At 38.1% G+C, this 16,379-nt stretch overlaps 1 protein-coding gene across 1 annotated transcript in view; it reads right to left on the reverse strand.

The window, feature by feature from the left end:
- Bank1 (B cell scaffold protein with ankyrin repeats 1) overlaps nucleotides 1–16,379 on the reverse strand; it is a 266,039-nt gene that overhangs the window by 172,475 nt on the left and 77,185 nt on the right. The window contains exons 6-7 of the mRNA XM_055628076.1: nucleotides 14,940–15,079; nucleotides 5,615–5,720 (exon numbers count right to left, since the gene is read on the reverse strand). Coding sequence (XP_055484051.1) covers nucleotides 5,615–5,720; nucleotides 14,940–15,079 — 246 coding nt within the window. The remainder of the gene's footprint in view (nucleotides 1–5,614; nucleotides 5,721–14,939; nucleotides 15,080–16,379) is intronic.

Raw genomic sequence — 16,379 nt, forward strand, 5'->3', positions numbered from 1 at the left:
TTCAGAGCAATAAATAAATAATAAAAAGAAACCATCTCTGACCTCTGTACCCTCCTCACCCCTCCCTTCTGAAGCTCCTCATTGTCACTGAGAACCAACAAATTTGACTTTCTGCTTTCAGTCTCAGAATTTAGTTTCCTGCCCTGTTTTCTTTCTTTCTTTCTTTCTTTCTTTCTTTCTTTCTTTCTTTCTTTCTTTCTTTCTTTTTCTTTCTTTCTTTCTTTCTTCCTTTCTTCCTTTTTTCTTTCTTTTCTTTCTTTCTTTCTTTCTTTCTTTCTTTCTGTCTTTCTTTCCTTCCTTCTTTTCTTTCTTTCTTTCCTTCTTTCTTTCTCTTTCTTTCATTCTTTCTTCCTTTTTCCTTCTTTCTTCCTTTCTTCCTTTTTTCTTCTTTCTTTCCTTCCTTCCTTTCTTTTATCCCTTCCTTCCTTCCTTCCTTTTCTTTCTTTCCTTCTTTCTTTCTTTTCCTCCCTTCTGCCATTTAAGAACAGTTTTCAGAAGTTCTTACTTAAGACAAGAGTGAATTTCTGTAGATTTCATGATCCTAGCTTTTAGGTTCTTTATGACACTAACAGGACTGCATATAGACTTTTTCAGCATTACTGTAATGTCTCAAGCCACATGTGGCAAGATCATCATTAGAAATGGAAATGACAATTGAAAGCCATTAGACTTCAAGGTGATTCATCTAAGAAAGATTAATCACACAATAGAGGCATATGTGCTATCATTTTTCCTTTTAAAAAAATGTTTAAGTTGAATTTTATGCCAATGTTTAAACTTAATTGGGTGTAAGCTTGAGGTGTTTGGGGGGTATGCTGTAATGGTTTTGCTGTAAAATGTTTGGAGCTCTGCTGAAGTGTTGCTGAAAAGTATGGTGCTGGTAAGAGTCCAGCAATCCCTGGAAATTCATTCTTGCTGACTCCCCTCCGCCTGAAGCAGGTCAGCTTTGAAGGTGGTACGAAAGGCTGCATGATGTTCAACTCTGTCCCTCCTCCCTCTCTTCTAGGCCTTCCTCCTCCCCTCGCCCCCCCTTGCTCAACCACTTTTGCTCATTATATGTTACTGTGAAGCTAATTTGTACTACTGGATATGTGACAGGAGCCTCGGGTTACAGATCTGTATTGTTCTTAGTGAAACACAGCGTGGAGTTAACATTAAACTTAAATACAACAAGCCTAAATGAAAAATGCCTAATATATTAGTCCTCCATCCTTTATACTTCTAAAATAAAATCTTTAGCCCAAATCACAAAACAAAAACCAACAGGGTTTTTTTTTTTTTTTTTTTTTTTTGCCAGTTGATACAATTTTTAATTAAAATGCAATAGCACAGGATATAAAAACACAAAGACTGCATAAATATTAAAGAAATTGAAAACCATTTTTTTTCCTGTAAACAGTTTTGCTTAAGAGCAATGTCCTGATCAGATCCTGGCTGGAGACTTTTGGCAGATGAGTGTTCAGCAAGGCTCTGCAGAGATGTGAGAGGAAAGCCAGGCAGTTGCCATGTTGACAGGCATGCAACTTGAGAACATTGCACAGCAAGCAATGCAAAGAATGGAGAAGGTCACCACAGCTCAAGGAGATATCACAACCTTCACAACTGTATACAGACAGACAGACCCACCCCTCCTTCCTTTCCATCACTGTGCCTCTCACACAGGGGACTCCTTCTGTGACTCTCCAGCTTGTCTGATGTTGTGTAGCCCCTTGATGGTTCTAGCATCTTTCGGTGGCAGAAATGCTATATTACATCTGGTCATTGGTGCTACCATCATTTCTAAGGTTCTTGTTACTGTCCTGAGGCTGTTTACAGTCTGGGCTGTGTCAGGAGGCATGCCTTCAGAAGGGGCCTGTGGCCAGCAAGTGAGCTTCCTGAAGGTAACCCACTGTTTTTGTTGATTTTTCCCCAAAGCTAAGTAATGGTTGAGCCCTGGTAAGGCAAAGCCCCAGAGACTTTATCTCTGAGTTGCTTCCTGATGCTGTTATGCTTTTCCATGCTTGTCATTGCTGCCTATCTCGTATATCTGGCATGGCATAGGGAAATCCTCACCACCTACACTCTGGTGTAACTGCTTCACTCTGTTGTGCAGATTTCCTGCAGATCAAGTTGAAGGCATACTTCGATGTAATAGTGCTGTTGAGACGAATTGTTGATTTTATAATTCTTGATAATGATTTTATAAAATTCTTGATTTCAAGTAACTTCAAGTCTCTCCTGCAGAAGAGCAAAAGCTGATAGGGATTCTGTGAACCTTCACATGTCACTGCCACATAAACTGCACTTGGGAGAAGAACAGGCTTGAGACAGATTTATGACCAAGATAAACATTTGCTCTAGGTTACAAGATGCTATCATCAGGTCTCAGTGTGCACCGAGATAAGAACCATGAACAGAAAACAGGCATTAGCTATACAAATAATAGACATTAGTTATAAATGACCTGTTTCTTGATAAAAATCCTCATTAACCTACGACTTAAAAAACTGCTTGTGGAATGAAAGAAATATTATGTTGAACAAATAATGAACTCATGGAGCCAAGAAATAGTTAAAATATGTTTAATCAGATGCAGTCTTTTTTTTCATTTTTATTTTTATTAATTACAGTTTATTCACTTTGTATCCCACCTGTAGCACCCTCCCTCTTCTCCTCCCAATCCTGCCCACCTTCCCTCTTCTCTATCTATGCCCTTCCCCCAGTCCACTGATAGGGGAGGTCTTCCTCCCCTTCCTTCTGATCCTAGCCTATCAGGTCTCATCAGGAGTGGCTGCATTGTCTTCCTCTGTGGCCTGGTAAGGCTGCACCCCCCTGAGGGGGAGGTGATCAAAGAGAAGGCCAATCAGTTCATGTCAGAGACAGTTCCTATTCCCATTACTATGGAACCCACTTAGAGAAGTTTGGCTGTAAGTCTCAGCATCTGCTTTGATACCCTGCTCGGTAGAGTATTTCAGAGGCCCTCTGTGGTAGGCTCCTGTCCTGTTCCGTTTTCTCCCTCTTCTGATGTCCATCCTCTTTGCCTTTCTGAATGAGGATTGAGCATCTTAGCTAGAGTTCTCCTCCTTGATTAGTTTCTTCAGGTGTACAGATTTTAGTATGTTTATTCTATATTATATGTCTAATATCCACTTATGAGTGAGTACATACCATGTGTGTCTTTCTGCTTTGGGATACCTCACTCAGGATGATTTTTTTCCAGTTCCTACCATTTGCCTACACATTTCATGATTTCCTTGTTTTGTATTGCTGAGTAGTATTCCATTGTGTAGATGTACCACAATTTCTGCATCCATCCTCAACTGAGGGGCATCTGGGCTGTTTCCAGCATGTTACTATTACAAATAAAGCTGCTACAAACATGGTTGAGCAAATGTTCTGTTGTGTACTTGAGCATCTTTTGGATATATGCCGAGGAGTGGTATAGCTGGATCTTGAGGAAGCGCTATTCCTAATTATCTGCAGTTCTAATTTCATAAACCTAAACAAATATAATATTGAAAAGTATATAGAGATTTTTTTCCCAATTCCATCTTCATTCCTTTGCACATACTTTTACTCATCTAGAATCCCTTTTCTCCTTTCTTCCTCCTCATTGGGACTCATCATTTGTTAATGAAAGTCTTACCTCTGAAGCAGACAATGAAAATTAATGTATGTTTTTCTGATAACTCTATAGACCAAAAAACATGTGATATTGTTTAGATTATCATCTGCATATTATCTTGTTTCCTCAAAAAATGATAAGTGACTTGAATAAAAAAAAAAAACATGTTACATTCCTTTTCTCTCCTAATTTTGTAACTTATTCTGTAAGTGAATTATATAAAACAAAAATTTTCACTACTCTATCTTATTTTTTAAAAGAACACATGTCTCTGGTGTTTCCTGGTAGTAAGCCTCATGATTATCCAGCTGTTCACATACTTAGCTGCCGTACAATCAGCTGGGCTTCAGAATTTTTCTTGCTGCAGCCTTGGAGCCTGAGTGACTCCTAACAAATCTACTTAACTCACAGAGCCAGCAGCCAGAAAATGCCTTAACCTTTAAGTGTTAATATGCAAATACTAGACTTCTCAAATTCCTCAGACCTGTGCCTGTTTCATTTACCATTGCATCTTAGTGTTTACTGAGGTTGGATAGCAAGTGAATTATAGATATTCAATAAACGACACAGGAACAGAAATATTTCCAAAATAGACCATGAAGTTGCAGTAACATTTGGAAATATAACTTTAATCTGTAGCTCTTCTATATTTTTCTTGTTATTTTATTTTTTGTATTATACAAATAATAAGCAGTAATTATAGAAAGCATCTATCCAGAGGCCAGTGTGAGGCCTCAGAAACAAGCGTCAGTTGGACATGGAGCCAAACCTCATGACCTCAGTGCCTTTCCTGAAATCCAACACGGGAGGAGAAAACTGATACCCACAGGATGTCCTCTCATCTCCAAACATGAGTGTGTGCCCACACACATAGACAGATATGTAAACTTAGCAAGTTTTCTCAACAAGGAAACACTGACTTTGTAAAATAAAATTAAAAAGCCCATAATTACTTAAATTATACAATCCACATGCAACTACTACAAACATCAGGGAAGGACCATCAATTTACACAGTAGTATGTATGTTTACTATTCAGTATCAGAATAGCAAGCCAGCAAAAAGTCATGGTAAGATTACTTATTGATGGGTGCATTGATATCTGTGTCAGTGATCTTTGCAATACTGTTATTTCAATTTTTGGCAATTATAAGCAATGATATGATAAATAAAATTCATCACAAATGTCCTCACTTAAACATATCCTTAGAATAAAGTGCAGGAAGTAAGACCACTACTTTTAGAAACCACGCACAGTTTTACAGCCTGTAGTAAGTACATGGAACCATAAATGTTTATGCTGTTGGGTTTGACGCAGTAGATCAGCAGATAAAGTGCTTGCTGGGGAAACCTTCTGACAAGTTAAATCCGCATGACCTCTGTAAAGATGGATGGAGAATACTGAATGCTGAAAGTGGCCTTCTGCCTTGTGCATGTATGTGGGTTCATGTTAACACTCACATATGTGCATGTGCACGATACTCACTCATGCACTAATGAAACATATTTTAACATTTGTTCTATTTTAGCATGCCTTCAAGAACTATGAGTTATATAAAACAACAAGCAGTTTCTTGGCTATATTATTTCTTTTTTTGTGGAGATATGCATTTTATTTTTATATGGTTATAATTACAGTTATAATAAACATATTATCCCACAGGACTTTTGGATATTAATTTTTCTTTTAATTTATATTTTAATTTATAACAATTTATTCATTTTGTATACTAGCTGTAACCCCCTCCCTCAGACCCCACCCAATCCTTCCCTCCCTCTCTCTTTTCCTCCTTTGCCCCTCTCCAATTCAACTCAGTGGCTAGTTCTTTGATCACCTCCCCCTGAGGGTGGAGGCAGCCTCAGCAGGCCACAGAGGAAGACAATGCAGCCAGTTCTGATGAGACCTGATAGGCTAGGGTGAGATGGAAGAGGAGGAGGCTATATCATTTCGTAATGAGTCACAGATATTAGAATATAACAAAATGAATGATACCATTGAAAAATACTCACATTCATTTTGAGAGGAGGTTTCATTTTGGAGAGGTCTGAATTCATAATATGGTAGCTCATGCTTGAATATAGATGCAAGAACACTATCAAGCTCTTCAATGCTTTTCTGTTTTCAAATGAAAAAAGAAATTTAAAATTAGCTGATAGGATTCTCATGTTTCAGCGAATGGCCTCACACCATGCACATATAGGTAGCACTAACTAGAGAGTGGGTTATAAAAAAAAAAAAAAAAAGAAAGACATGAAGTAGGACATATTGGGGAGACATGAGACTTGGAGATAGAAATGGGGATCACATTTCACCATACATATGTACAAAAACAAGGAGAAAAAGACAAATGAAAAAAAATAGCATCTACCCAAAAATTAGGAAGTTAGGTGGATGGTAGCATGATGATTCTAAGCAACGCTTTCATTCTCTCATATTTTTAGCCATAGATTAGTTATGCACCTGGCCTCTATGAGTGATGCCTCTTAGTACAGTGGGTGGCAGTTAGTTCCAAAACCCATAACTAGCCAAAATACTGAGAATAGGTGATGCTGGAATAATAGGCCGTAAGTGTAACAGCCCTGCCAAGGCTCAGGAAACGTTGCAGTGTAAGAGCCAGAAGCCCGGGAGATGTACAGAAAGGGATGCCTTCTGGATTTGACAAACTTGTTGCACTCAAATCACATCAGCTGTGAGTATCTGCACAATACTGATCTAGGATCTAGGCAATATTTCATCAGAGATGGGGAAGGTGCTCATGGGGTCCAGCCTCTCCCTGATGGCAGCTAACAGTTGTTCATGGATAGAACATTATTTTCTTCAGTCATGACACCACTTATATTTATTCAGAAAAAGGGAGGAAAATTGGATAATTGGTGACTTACAGAGTTATGGGTACTCCCAGCCACATTGATTTACTTTTATTCAGGAAATCAAAAGCTATCTACAGCTATCTTCATATATTTCATGTCTAAACTCTCACATGACTACATTTAGTGATGATAGGTTAGAACCTGTCTTGTGGAGCAGTGCATCTCCTAGCCTTCATCAAAGGGTCTTCTTCTAGCAGTAGATAGTAACATAAAGACTCTCAACTGGTCAATGTACAAAGAATAATAGACTGGAAAGTTGTCTGCCCTAAAGGGGATATACATCCTGTGCTGGCTAGTTTTATGTCAACTTGACACAAGCTAAGCCATCAGAGAGGGGTCCACCACAAGATGATAATAAAGGGTAACAGCATTAGGAAAGTTGAGAAGCATTGCTGAAGATGGTTAGGCAAAGTCTGAGTCTTTCTCTCTGTCTCTCTGTCCACCTCTAAGAAGTGGTGTTTTGAATGGACAGGTTTTCAGTAAAAGAAGTATCATATTCTCCTTAGTCAGCTTAATTTTTCTAGTTTTTAAATGAACCATTTCCTAGCACTGTGACCATGAACACTGAAATAATCACTAAAACTCAAGGCAACTTAAGACTTATTTCAAATTTTGAATGTGTTTTTGCCGATTAGATGTGTGTAGAGTCCTCCCTTAAATGACATGCAAATAATCTGACAGGAAAAAATGTTTTGAAATCCTGCTGTGCTAGGTCTTAGTTGTGGATTTTAGTAATATATAACTGATACATGATATGAGAACACTGGTGAGTAACTGAGTGAAAGTCAGTAATGATCATTTGCTTGTCTCTTTCTGATGGACTTCTTAAATGTCAATGAAATGGAGTCACCCCAACCTAGACGGGAGTCTGCCCAGCATCCTATGGAAATGGCTTTTCACAGTAGCTTTTCTCTGTTCAAACAAACACATCAGTCTGTTTTCATTCCTAACATTTTAAGCTGAAAACACATAGCTTTTAAAGTATTTAGAATGTAAGTTTTGCTACTGTAATACAGACATGAAAAGGGACAATGGCTTAAACAAGACAGAGTCCAGTGCCTTTTAATCATAAAAACCACCAATTCCAGTCCAGAGTTAACATAGTGGCTTCCTGTGACTGGGGGTCTAGGCTTGTGTGAGGATAGGAGGCTTTACAGCTTTCTATTGTCTTTACAGTTAAATATGGCTTGTCTATTGCTCCCAGGTTGGCCTTTCAATAGAACAGACAGTGGCTGGAAAGCATGACTCTCTGTTATGGATGCTTCTAAATTTGCATGTGGCTGTTATGGACATGCCATGCCATTAAGTTTTACTTAGACCTATGACTATTTCCTGGCTTCAGAGAAGGAACTCTAATATTATCTGGCTGGACGTGAAAGTTGTACCATAATATAATTAATGCTCTTAATGAGAAAACAGACTAGAATCTACAGCTCATTTTTATCATAATCATCAACTGAAGTATAAAGACGCTGACTTCCTAATTCTCATCTATTACCAATAATTTTGTAACAACTTATTGCTAAGTATGTAGTGAATTAAGACAAGATTTTATTTTTAATTATTTAAGACCTTTATTAACAGGTGCTTGTAGCTTGTTGACTTTTTTGAAAAAAAATCAAGTTGTAAACTTATTACAAATTAAAAATTAAGTTCTTAAAAATCTCAACTTGTCCAGATATGAAACAATTTAAAAACCATTAAAGGTGTATTGAGAAAAACCAGCAGCCACCTCAACATCAGTATCGCCACAACTTCAATTACCGATGCAGATGCCCAGAGAACCCTAAACCACAAGACGGCAAAGAAACAAAAGCAGCTGATCCACCAGCTAAGAATTTGTCCACTCCCGAGGCTAAGAATGGCAGGGCTGAGTAAAAGCTGACTGACCGTCTCTACCGTCATCCGGTTTGGCCATCCAACAAGAAGAAATGAGTATGAAATTCCAGCAATAAGTGAGGGGAACAAGGACTATTTCTAACAGGAACTCAATGACTGGCTCTTTGGCCTCCCCACCCCCACAAGGGAGGAGCAGTCCTGTTAGGCCACAGAGGAGAGCTTTGCAGCCAGTCCTGAAGATACTTGATAAAACAGGATCAGATGAATGGGGAGGAGGTCCCCCCTATCAGTGGACTTGGAAAGGGGCACAGTGGAGATGAGGGAGGGAATGAGGGATCGGGACACGGCTGGGATACAGAGTTAATAAAATGTAACTGATAAGAAAAAAATAAAATTCAAAAAAAAAAAAAAAAGAAAGAAATGAACAAAGACTGGACCGGAAGACCTAAGTGCTTGCTTGCTTTTTGCCCGTTGACCAGATACACTAGAACCAGCTGCATTATCTATGCAGCATGGGGGTTTTATTATTTTTACCGAAAGATGTCTCTTTTTGGTAATGACAAATGTGATTTTTAAGAAAAAAAAAAAAGGACAAGATTTTAAATAAGTATAACACTAACATATTCAAAGAAGTATCTTTTGAGAATGGCTTATAAAATAACAGTGCGATTTCCTAAAGGAGTTTCTGCATTTTTCTTTTGGCTTGTTTGGAGAGCTGTTTTCCAATCGTGTGACAGCATTTGAAGGAACAGTACTTCCGTTCCTTCAATCATTTTCCTTGACCATTTCCTTGGTGGTGTTACACTTCCTGCCTCCACTAAAAGTGTTAATATCTTACTTAGACTCCTCTAATGTCAAAAAGTCTGTGCCTGTGTTACAGCAGCTGTTGGAACATAGCCCTGATTATTTGGTGACTTGAGATTAGGAGGAGACACTTAATGTTCAGTTCACTGACCTTCTCTTTCATTTGTCCAAGAAAGTACATATCAAGCAATCATATGCTTAGCAATATCTGTGGTTCTGCAGATAACACAAAAAGACAAATAGGCAATTTTGTGCTTTGGGGCCTTGAATATGACAGACATTAATTTGCTAAATAGTAAACATCTAGATGTCAAAGTTGGAGTACATCAGTATTAAGAAAGGCTACATTAGGAGATCAGGGAAAATGTCACCAAGCAAAATACACTGGAATATAAATTTTACAATGAACTAAGTGAGGTTAGTGATTTCAGTAAAAGGAGTTGTGTAAAGGTGTTGTGACAGAGTACAGGACATGGTCCAAGAGACAAAATCCAATATACTAGATAGATAGAGGAAGAGTGAGATTAACTTGGAGAAAAAGAGTGAGATTAACTTGCTGAGTGTCAGCAAAGCTATATGCTCTTGTAAAACATTTCGTGTGTGTGTGAGTTGGATATGTTTCCGCATATCAGGGTGTATGCACATGGAAGCTAGGGTTCACCATCGGTTGCCTGCCTCATTGACAACCACCTATCTTTTTCAGAAAGGGTTGCTCACTGAATCTCAGAGATCATCAATTTGGCAGACATCTCCCTTTCTTTCGTTTGTAAATGCTAGAAGAGGTCAGTCTGGACGTAGACTAGAGATGAGCAGAGAATGGAAAGTGTGAAGGTGGCAGCCATAGGAGGCTGATTAGAGGGTACACAAAAACACAGACTGAAGAGGTAAGTTCTGATGGCCACAGTGTAGTGCCCACAGCTAACCATAACCAACTACATGCTGTGTGGAGGACATTAGGAGAGGAGACTGCAGTATGCAAATGAGCAATGACACAGAGGGGTAAATGCTGATTTTATCAGTATGCGCTGGACACATGTTAGAATACCATATCATGCCAACTCAATGTATAAAATTATGGCATTTTAATTTAAATAGAAGACATGGAGAGCCTCCACATGGTTTGCAGGTCGAACCTCTTTAAAGGAAAATTGTTCTAATCTAGTAATCCAATATTTCATCTTTTAACATACATTTATGGAATATTTGAGTTTGAGGAAACCACAGAGAGCAAGTGTTCTAGATCATCCACTGGACACTGGAAAAAGTCCTTCAGCATGAAAGAAACCCATCTCCTGTAAAGTGTCTGATTGCCATTTTAAGAAGAAGTTACAACGCATGCCCGGGATCCATCCAAATCTCTCCATGGCCACGTTGCGACCATTCAAAAAGAAATGATAATATGGAGCCATTCAGAAGACTGCTGAGATCTCAGGCATTTCTTCATGATATTTTCTTAAGGATCATAGTAGAGACAAGACAGCCTCTGCAAATACGCTAAGTCAATAGCCAAGGGTACTAACTCATGACCCGTTACTGTAGTGAAAGATAAAGATAAATTACAGCACACTTTGTCCTCTGCCTGGTGAGAAGTAGGTTATTTTATATATGAGCCGCAAAGTATTTTTAGGGGGTAGTTTCACTTCTCGCACTATCTCCTTTGCATACTCGGTCTATACTTTTTCACTAAGTTATTCAAATAGTATTAGAGAAAAAGCTGTCACTTGAGTTCTCGTTACATTCTGAAGTAATAAATACTAGTTGTGTCCCATACACAAAGAAGCAACTGTGTGCAAGGCAGTGGCTTTTACAAAGATGGAAAACACAAGCCATCATTTCACCAGGTGTATTGGGTGGCAGGAAGAGTACTGCTAGAATATATTTTTGCATAAGCAGAGCACACATCAGCCTGAAAAAAAATACAAAAGTTTGAAGGATCATCCAGTGAAGAAACTTGAAGGAATACTCTGACAAGAGACGGTCCTGGAAAAAGACTTGGGACCCTGTATCACGTACATAGAATTTGAACATTCCTGTGACTTGAGACATTAAAAGTTGGCTGCAAGTGAGCACTCAGGATAACTCTGGTCCTGCTCCCTGCGTTTGTACCTTTCATCACACGGGGCTGGTAAAAAGAGGAAGGTTTGTGTCAACATTTTGAGACAGGCAGGCATCTAATGTAAAATTTAGAAAATTGCTAGAAAGAGAAGGGGGTTCCCAGAAGAGAATCTTCAGAAGAAACACTTCTGAGCACAAGCTTAAAACTGGGTAAAGAAATTTCTCTTAAGGAAACTATTAGTACACAGTGTTAGTTTTCCAAGCCAGGACCTTTCCTCACTCCAGCCCTTCTGACTATAGTGTTGGTGGTAATGTTCTCATCACTGAAACAAAATGGCTGAGAGAAGTGACAAGGGGGAAAGTGTTGGCTCATCTCCTCAGAGGTTTCAGTTGATGGTCGGCTGGCTTTACCAGCCTGTACCAAGGCAGAGACACCATGCGAGAAAGGTGTGGCAGAAACCAGCTGCTGCCCTTGGTAGATTAGATGCACAGAGAGAGAGAGAGAGAGAGAGAGAGAGAGAGAGAGAGAGAGAAGAGCATGGTCTAAGGACAAAATCTGTCCTTAAAGGGTGCATCCCAGTAATCCAAAGTTCTTTTAAAGAACAAGATAATTAATAATTACTATATTCTTTTAGCATTTGACCTAGTTTCACTTGTATACCTTATTTAGTGATTTCTTTAAAATGTTAACATTTGGCAGTTTCCAAGACACTTGTTTGAATAGGATGAAAGCCTCACAGGTTTTAATTATCTCAGTTAAAGAGAAATTACAGTATTTCTACCTCCAGCATTTGAATCTTAATTATCCCCCCAAACTAACTTTAGATTTTTAAAATTTGAATAGCTCATGCTCTCTGTTTTAAGTGATGACCAGAAGTTGAATCTTTACTAGGCTTTGTACTGTGATTTTATTATTTATCACTCTGGAAAAAAAAAAAAGACGAACTGACTTAAGAAGTAGATCATTAAATTGAGGTAAATTGTTCTAAAACCTAATGGACATCACTAAAACAAAACAAAATCAGTTCTTTCATTAAATCTTTATCAAAATGTATAGACTGCTTGTATTAGTATGAGTTCCATAGCTTTTGAATGGCATATAAAGTCTGTTATTGTGAGTTCTAGGAAAAGTGAAAAATAAAACCCACAGATTTCTCATTAATTACTCTTTCCTCAAGCTAACACTGAGTTTAGGCTATTGTATGTCCAATAGCATTTAAATGGCTATAGAAGGATCTTGTTAATAATTTCAGGATTACTGAAATCATATCTGCCATTCAACCATGTACAGAAATTCAAAGCAGTCTTTCCAGTATGCTGTTTCAGCCAAGCAGGCAGGGTATTGACAAATTCATACTTGTTAGTATATTTTCTTTCAAATAAACAATAATTATGGGTGAGTATGATTGCAATGTGTATTGAGTTTTAAATAGAAGTATTCAGTGGGCCATTTGCAAAGTACACAAATTATTGAGTTTAGTGTCAGCATCATAAAAAGAAATAATCACTGTAGTTCTATAGAAACTCACCAAAGCGGTTTGTACACAACTTCCCTTAAAAGGCACCAAATAAATGTCTTGGCAGTTCCTCCTCCATCAAATGTAGGATCTTTCTTACGGTGAGTTTGCAGATAATGTGTGCAGACATAGAGGAACCCCGGTCCACATGTAGTCTATGCTCTAGGGAAAGGAACTGAAGTACAGCTATTCTTTCTAGCCTCTGATAGAAGGTTTGGGCTAGCCTAGGGCACAGTGTACTTGCCTAACCCTCCCCCAGTACTTTCTGGGCCCTGAGGTCAGTAGCAAAACCTCCACATCTCTCGATTCAGGAACATGAACCCCGACTGTCATGTCTCTCTTTGCCAGGTGGAAGTTTGGTGTCTATAAGCTAGACTAGTTCTGCCTTTGGAGGCTCAGTATACAGGCGGATCCTCACAGCAAGGCTGCATCTAGTCTGTCTTCCTGCTACAGGCTCCTGGGCTTGGCGGATGGAAACTCTATGACACAGCCACAGTCCTTTCCCGCCTCTCATTTTAGACACAGGGTGAAAATAATAAATCAGAGGTTTTTTTCTAGTTTCCTAAAATCATCTTGTTTACTTTAAGCTAGAGAGGAAATCAACTGCACATTAGTTTATTCTAAAAAAAAAAAATCTGTCCAGAAGTCAAATATTTAATTTTCACTATATACAAACTGCCTCCTGGCATTAAATCCAGTACAGATATGTATTTGGAGAGTACGGTATTCTACTCCAGCTGGAGACAGAAAGCTGCATATCCCCATTATTACATTCTAGTTATGAGTAGTAGAATTTTCAGTACAAGGTAGACTTGTCACAAGAAAATGAAGCAATCTGTATTTCAAGCTATTATGTTTGCACTTGTTTTGTGACTGCAAAATAGACATTTTGTCAAATGTCCTCAGACTTCCAAGTCTGAAAAATGGTATTTCACTCTCTGTCCTTTTCTAAGACATTTGCCTTTTCCATTGTTCTAAAATGTGCCACTTGTCACAGAATATGCCAAAGAAGAAAGTGTAAAAGAAGTAAAGCCTCCAGTGTCGGTCACATAAGGCTCATGGTGGTCTATCAACATCATGTCATTGACAGTCAAACTGACCGAACCAACACTCCCTTCCCTTCCACTCCCTCCTGACCTTCTCTCTCCGCCAAGACAATTAAGCAAAGTTTGTACTTCTAATTGTCAAGTAGCAAAAAGTTTTGTACTTCTTATACAACATCAAATCTTATAAATGTTCTACTTCACATTAAAATATGTATTTCACTTTGATACTCCATGGACTAAATACGTAAATGATACCTTTTCATAAAAAAACAGATTTCTTCCTATTAAAGCTGGGTCAAGTTTTTTAAAAAGTGCAGAAACCAAACTAACAGCTTAAGCTGTCTGAAAACTCTTCAAAATTCTTTCATATGTCCAACACTGAGAAGAAAAAGTCCCAAGTATGGCCTCCTTCAAGGAGGCCAGCAATACATCATGAAATCCCCATCCCTGAGCAAGATTTTTGCCACATGAGAGGAAAGATCTGGGCATTAGAGCGCTTTTTCACACCACACAGATGGTGTTTGTTTGTCTAGACTTCTTTTTAATTTGTTTGTATTTTTTATAAAGTTTCTCCACGTCACAGCTCTGGCTGTCCTGGAACTCACTCTGTCAACCAGGCTGGCCTTGCACTCACTGAGATCCTCCTGCCGCTGCCTTCTAAGTGCTAGGACTGAAGGCATGTGCCACCATGCTTGGCTCATATAGAATTCTTAATGAACATTCTTACTGTCAGGTAACAGAGAGAAATGAAACTAAGATCAATCTAATAATGTCCATGTGAACATTGTTAATAGACACATTTTCCTCCCAGGTTCCCCCTGTTTGGGAGTAGCTTGGTTTGTCGGACATGGTCTTAAAACATCTGATACTGATTTTGTTTTGTTTTGTGTCGCTCACATCTGAGCAAAGAAATTCATTTCTCAATGGTGCTCCTTGATTCTCTCTCTTCTATTACACATCTGTTGCATAACAGCCTGAAATTGAGCCTGACCCATAGCCATGTTGGAATTTACAGGCTGTCTCTGGCTGGCATTACCCGGGAAGGCTTGACTGAGGCAAGGTCATTTGTCTGTATCTCTGAACCTCAGAGGATGGCTTCCTCCCTTCTTGGGGATCGTCTGTCCACTCATAGCCCACCAAACCAAAAATCCTCTCTTTGTTTCTGCATTAGCCCTTTAGCATCTGCTGTGATTATCAACGTACCTGGCACACACTCTCGCCTGGGTCTGACATTCTAAGCGAACTTTGTGTTGCTTTTGCTGCTGAGCAGTATTTAATCTCTGTTGTGGCCTTGATGATTCCATCACAGTGGATATTGACAGTGACTGAACCTGCTGGAAAATCTTACAAAACACAAACAAAAGAGTTCAGAGCCAAGCTTAATGTGCACATTGTATCATTATGAGCTAGGCTACCAAGGAAGCCTTTGTGAAGTTCTAGCATTTAACTTCTAGCATGTAAGATTTTTTCTGTATTTAGAGCTTTAAAAACACAAAATGTACACTCTTAGATTAAAGAAACCATATGCCAAAATTATGGAAGCAAATTACTATTTCTCCCTGTTGATATACTTTGTGTAAGGATGTAAATAATCTTTACATAATTAATTAGCATTCAGCAATCAGAATCTATTCTTTAAATTTGGGTATTTGTTTTAATATTATGAAAAAGAAATCAAAATTAATTATATGTAAGTTTTAGAAATTTTGTATAGAGGTAAAATTTATTGAGATTCCAGAAAATGCAGCAATTAATCAGAATGAGAAATCCAGGGGAAAGCAAGTATATTCAGAATCTCCAGGATAACCTCTGTATACTCTCTTCCATTATCCATCCATCCAAAATCTTTCTGTGAACAATTTGTGGAAAATGACTGACAAGCTGTTCCTTGAATTCCACTTTAATATACCAACAGAATTAAATTTACATTAAAAAATCTGGGGGCTTATATTAAAAAATAAAAATAAATAATTGTACAATTAAAAAGTAATATTTTAGTGTAACAAACATAAGTAAAAGTTGCCTTTGGATCTATTTGAAGGACAGAGTTTAACAACTTTTACTCTGAAATTCATATATTTCTCAATTTCTTCTGAAAAAAATGTCATCCAATATTGGGGGTTCAGAAGAAGTCTAATAAAAAGACCAACATACTGAACAGCTGAGAATGAATGTTTAAGTTTCTTAACAGGCACTAATTTTGAACCATTTTGTGAAGACATTAATACACCTCTTATCATTTAGTTCAGGTAAATCCAAAGCCAGCAAAAGGAATCTTAAGCCAAACAAGATCAAGGAGAAAACTTCCATCTTCACATTCTTGGAATGATATTTAGACTGTATTATAAAATGATACCTGCCAAAAGTATCATCATTTTCTCAAAAAAAAAAAAAAATAGAATCGACCTCCAGCAGGGAATAAGAAAAATCACAACAGAGTGAATGTTATAGTGTACATCTCATGAGCTAATGTGCTGGACACCTGGTTAAGAGGAAGTTGACATTGCCAGAGCCAAATAAATGTGATTTCATTAGATTTTATATAAAACCCAGCTTAAAACACTGCAAAACTGTTTTCCAGAATAATAATACTCATGAATCATAAACTAAACAGAAATGTACTGATCAATTGTTTCTTTCCCA

This window comes from Psammomys obesus, unplaced genomic scaffold (genome assembly GCF_907164565.1).
Source record: "Psammomys obesus unplaced genomic scaffold, mPsaObe1.curated_primary_1811, whole genome shotgun sequence".
Taxonomy (NCBI): Eukaryota; Metazoa; Chordata; class Mammalia; order Rodentia; family Muridae; genus Psammomys; species Psammomys obesus.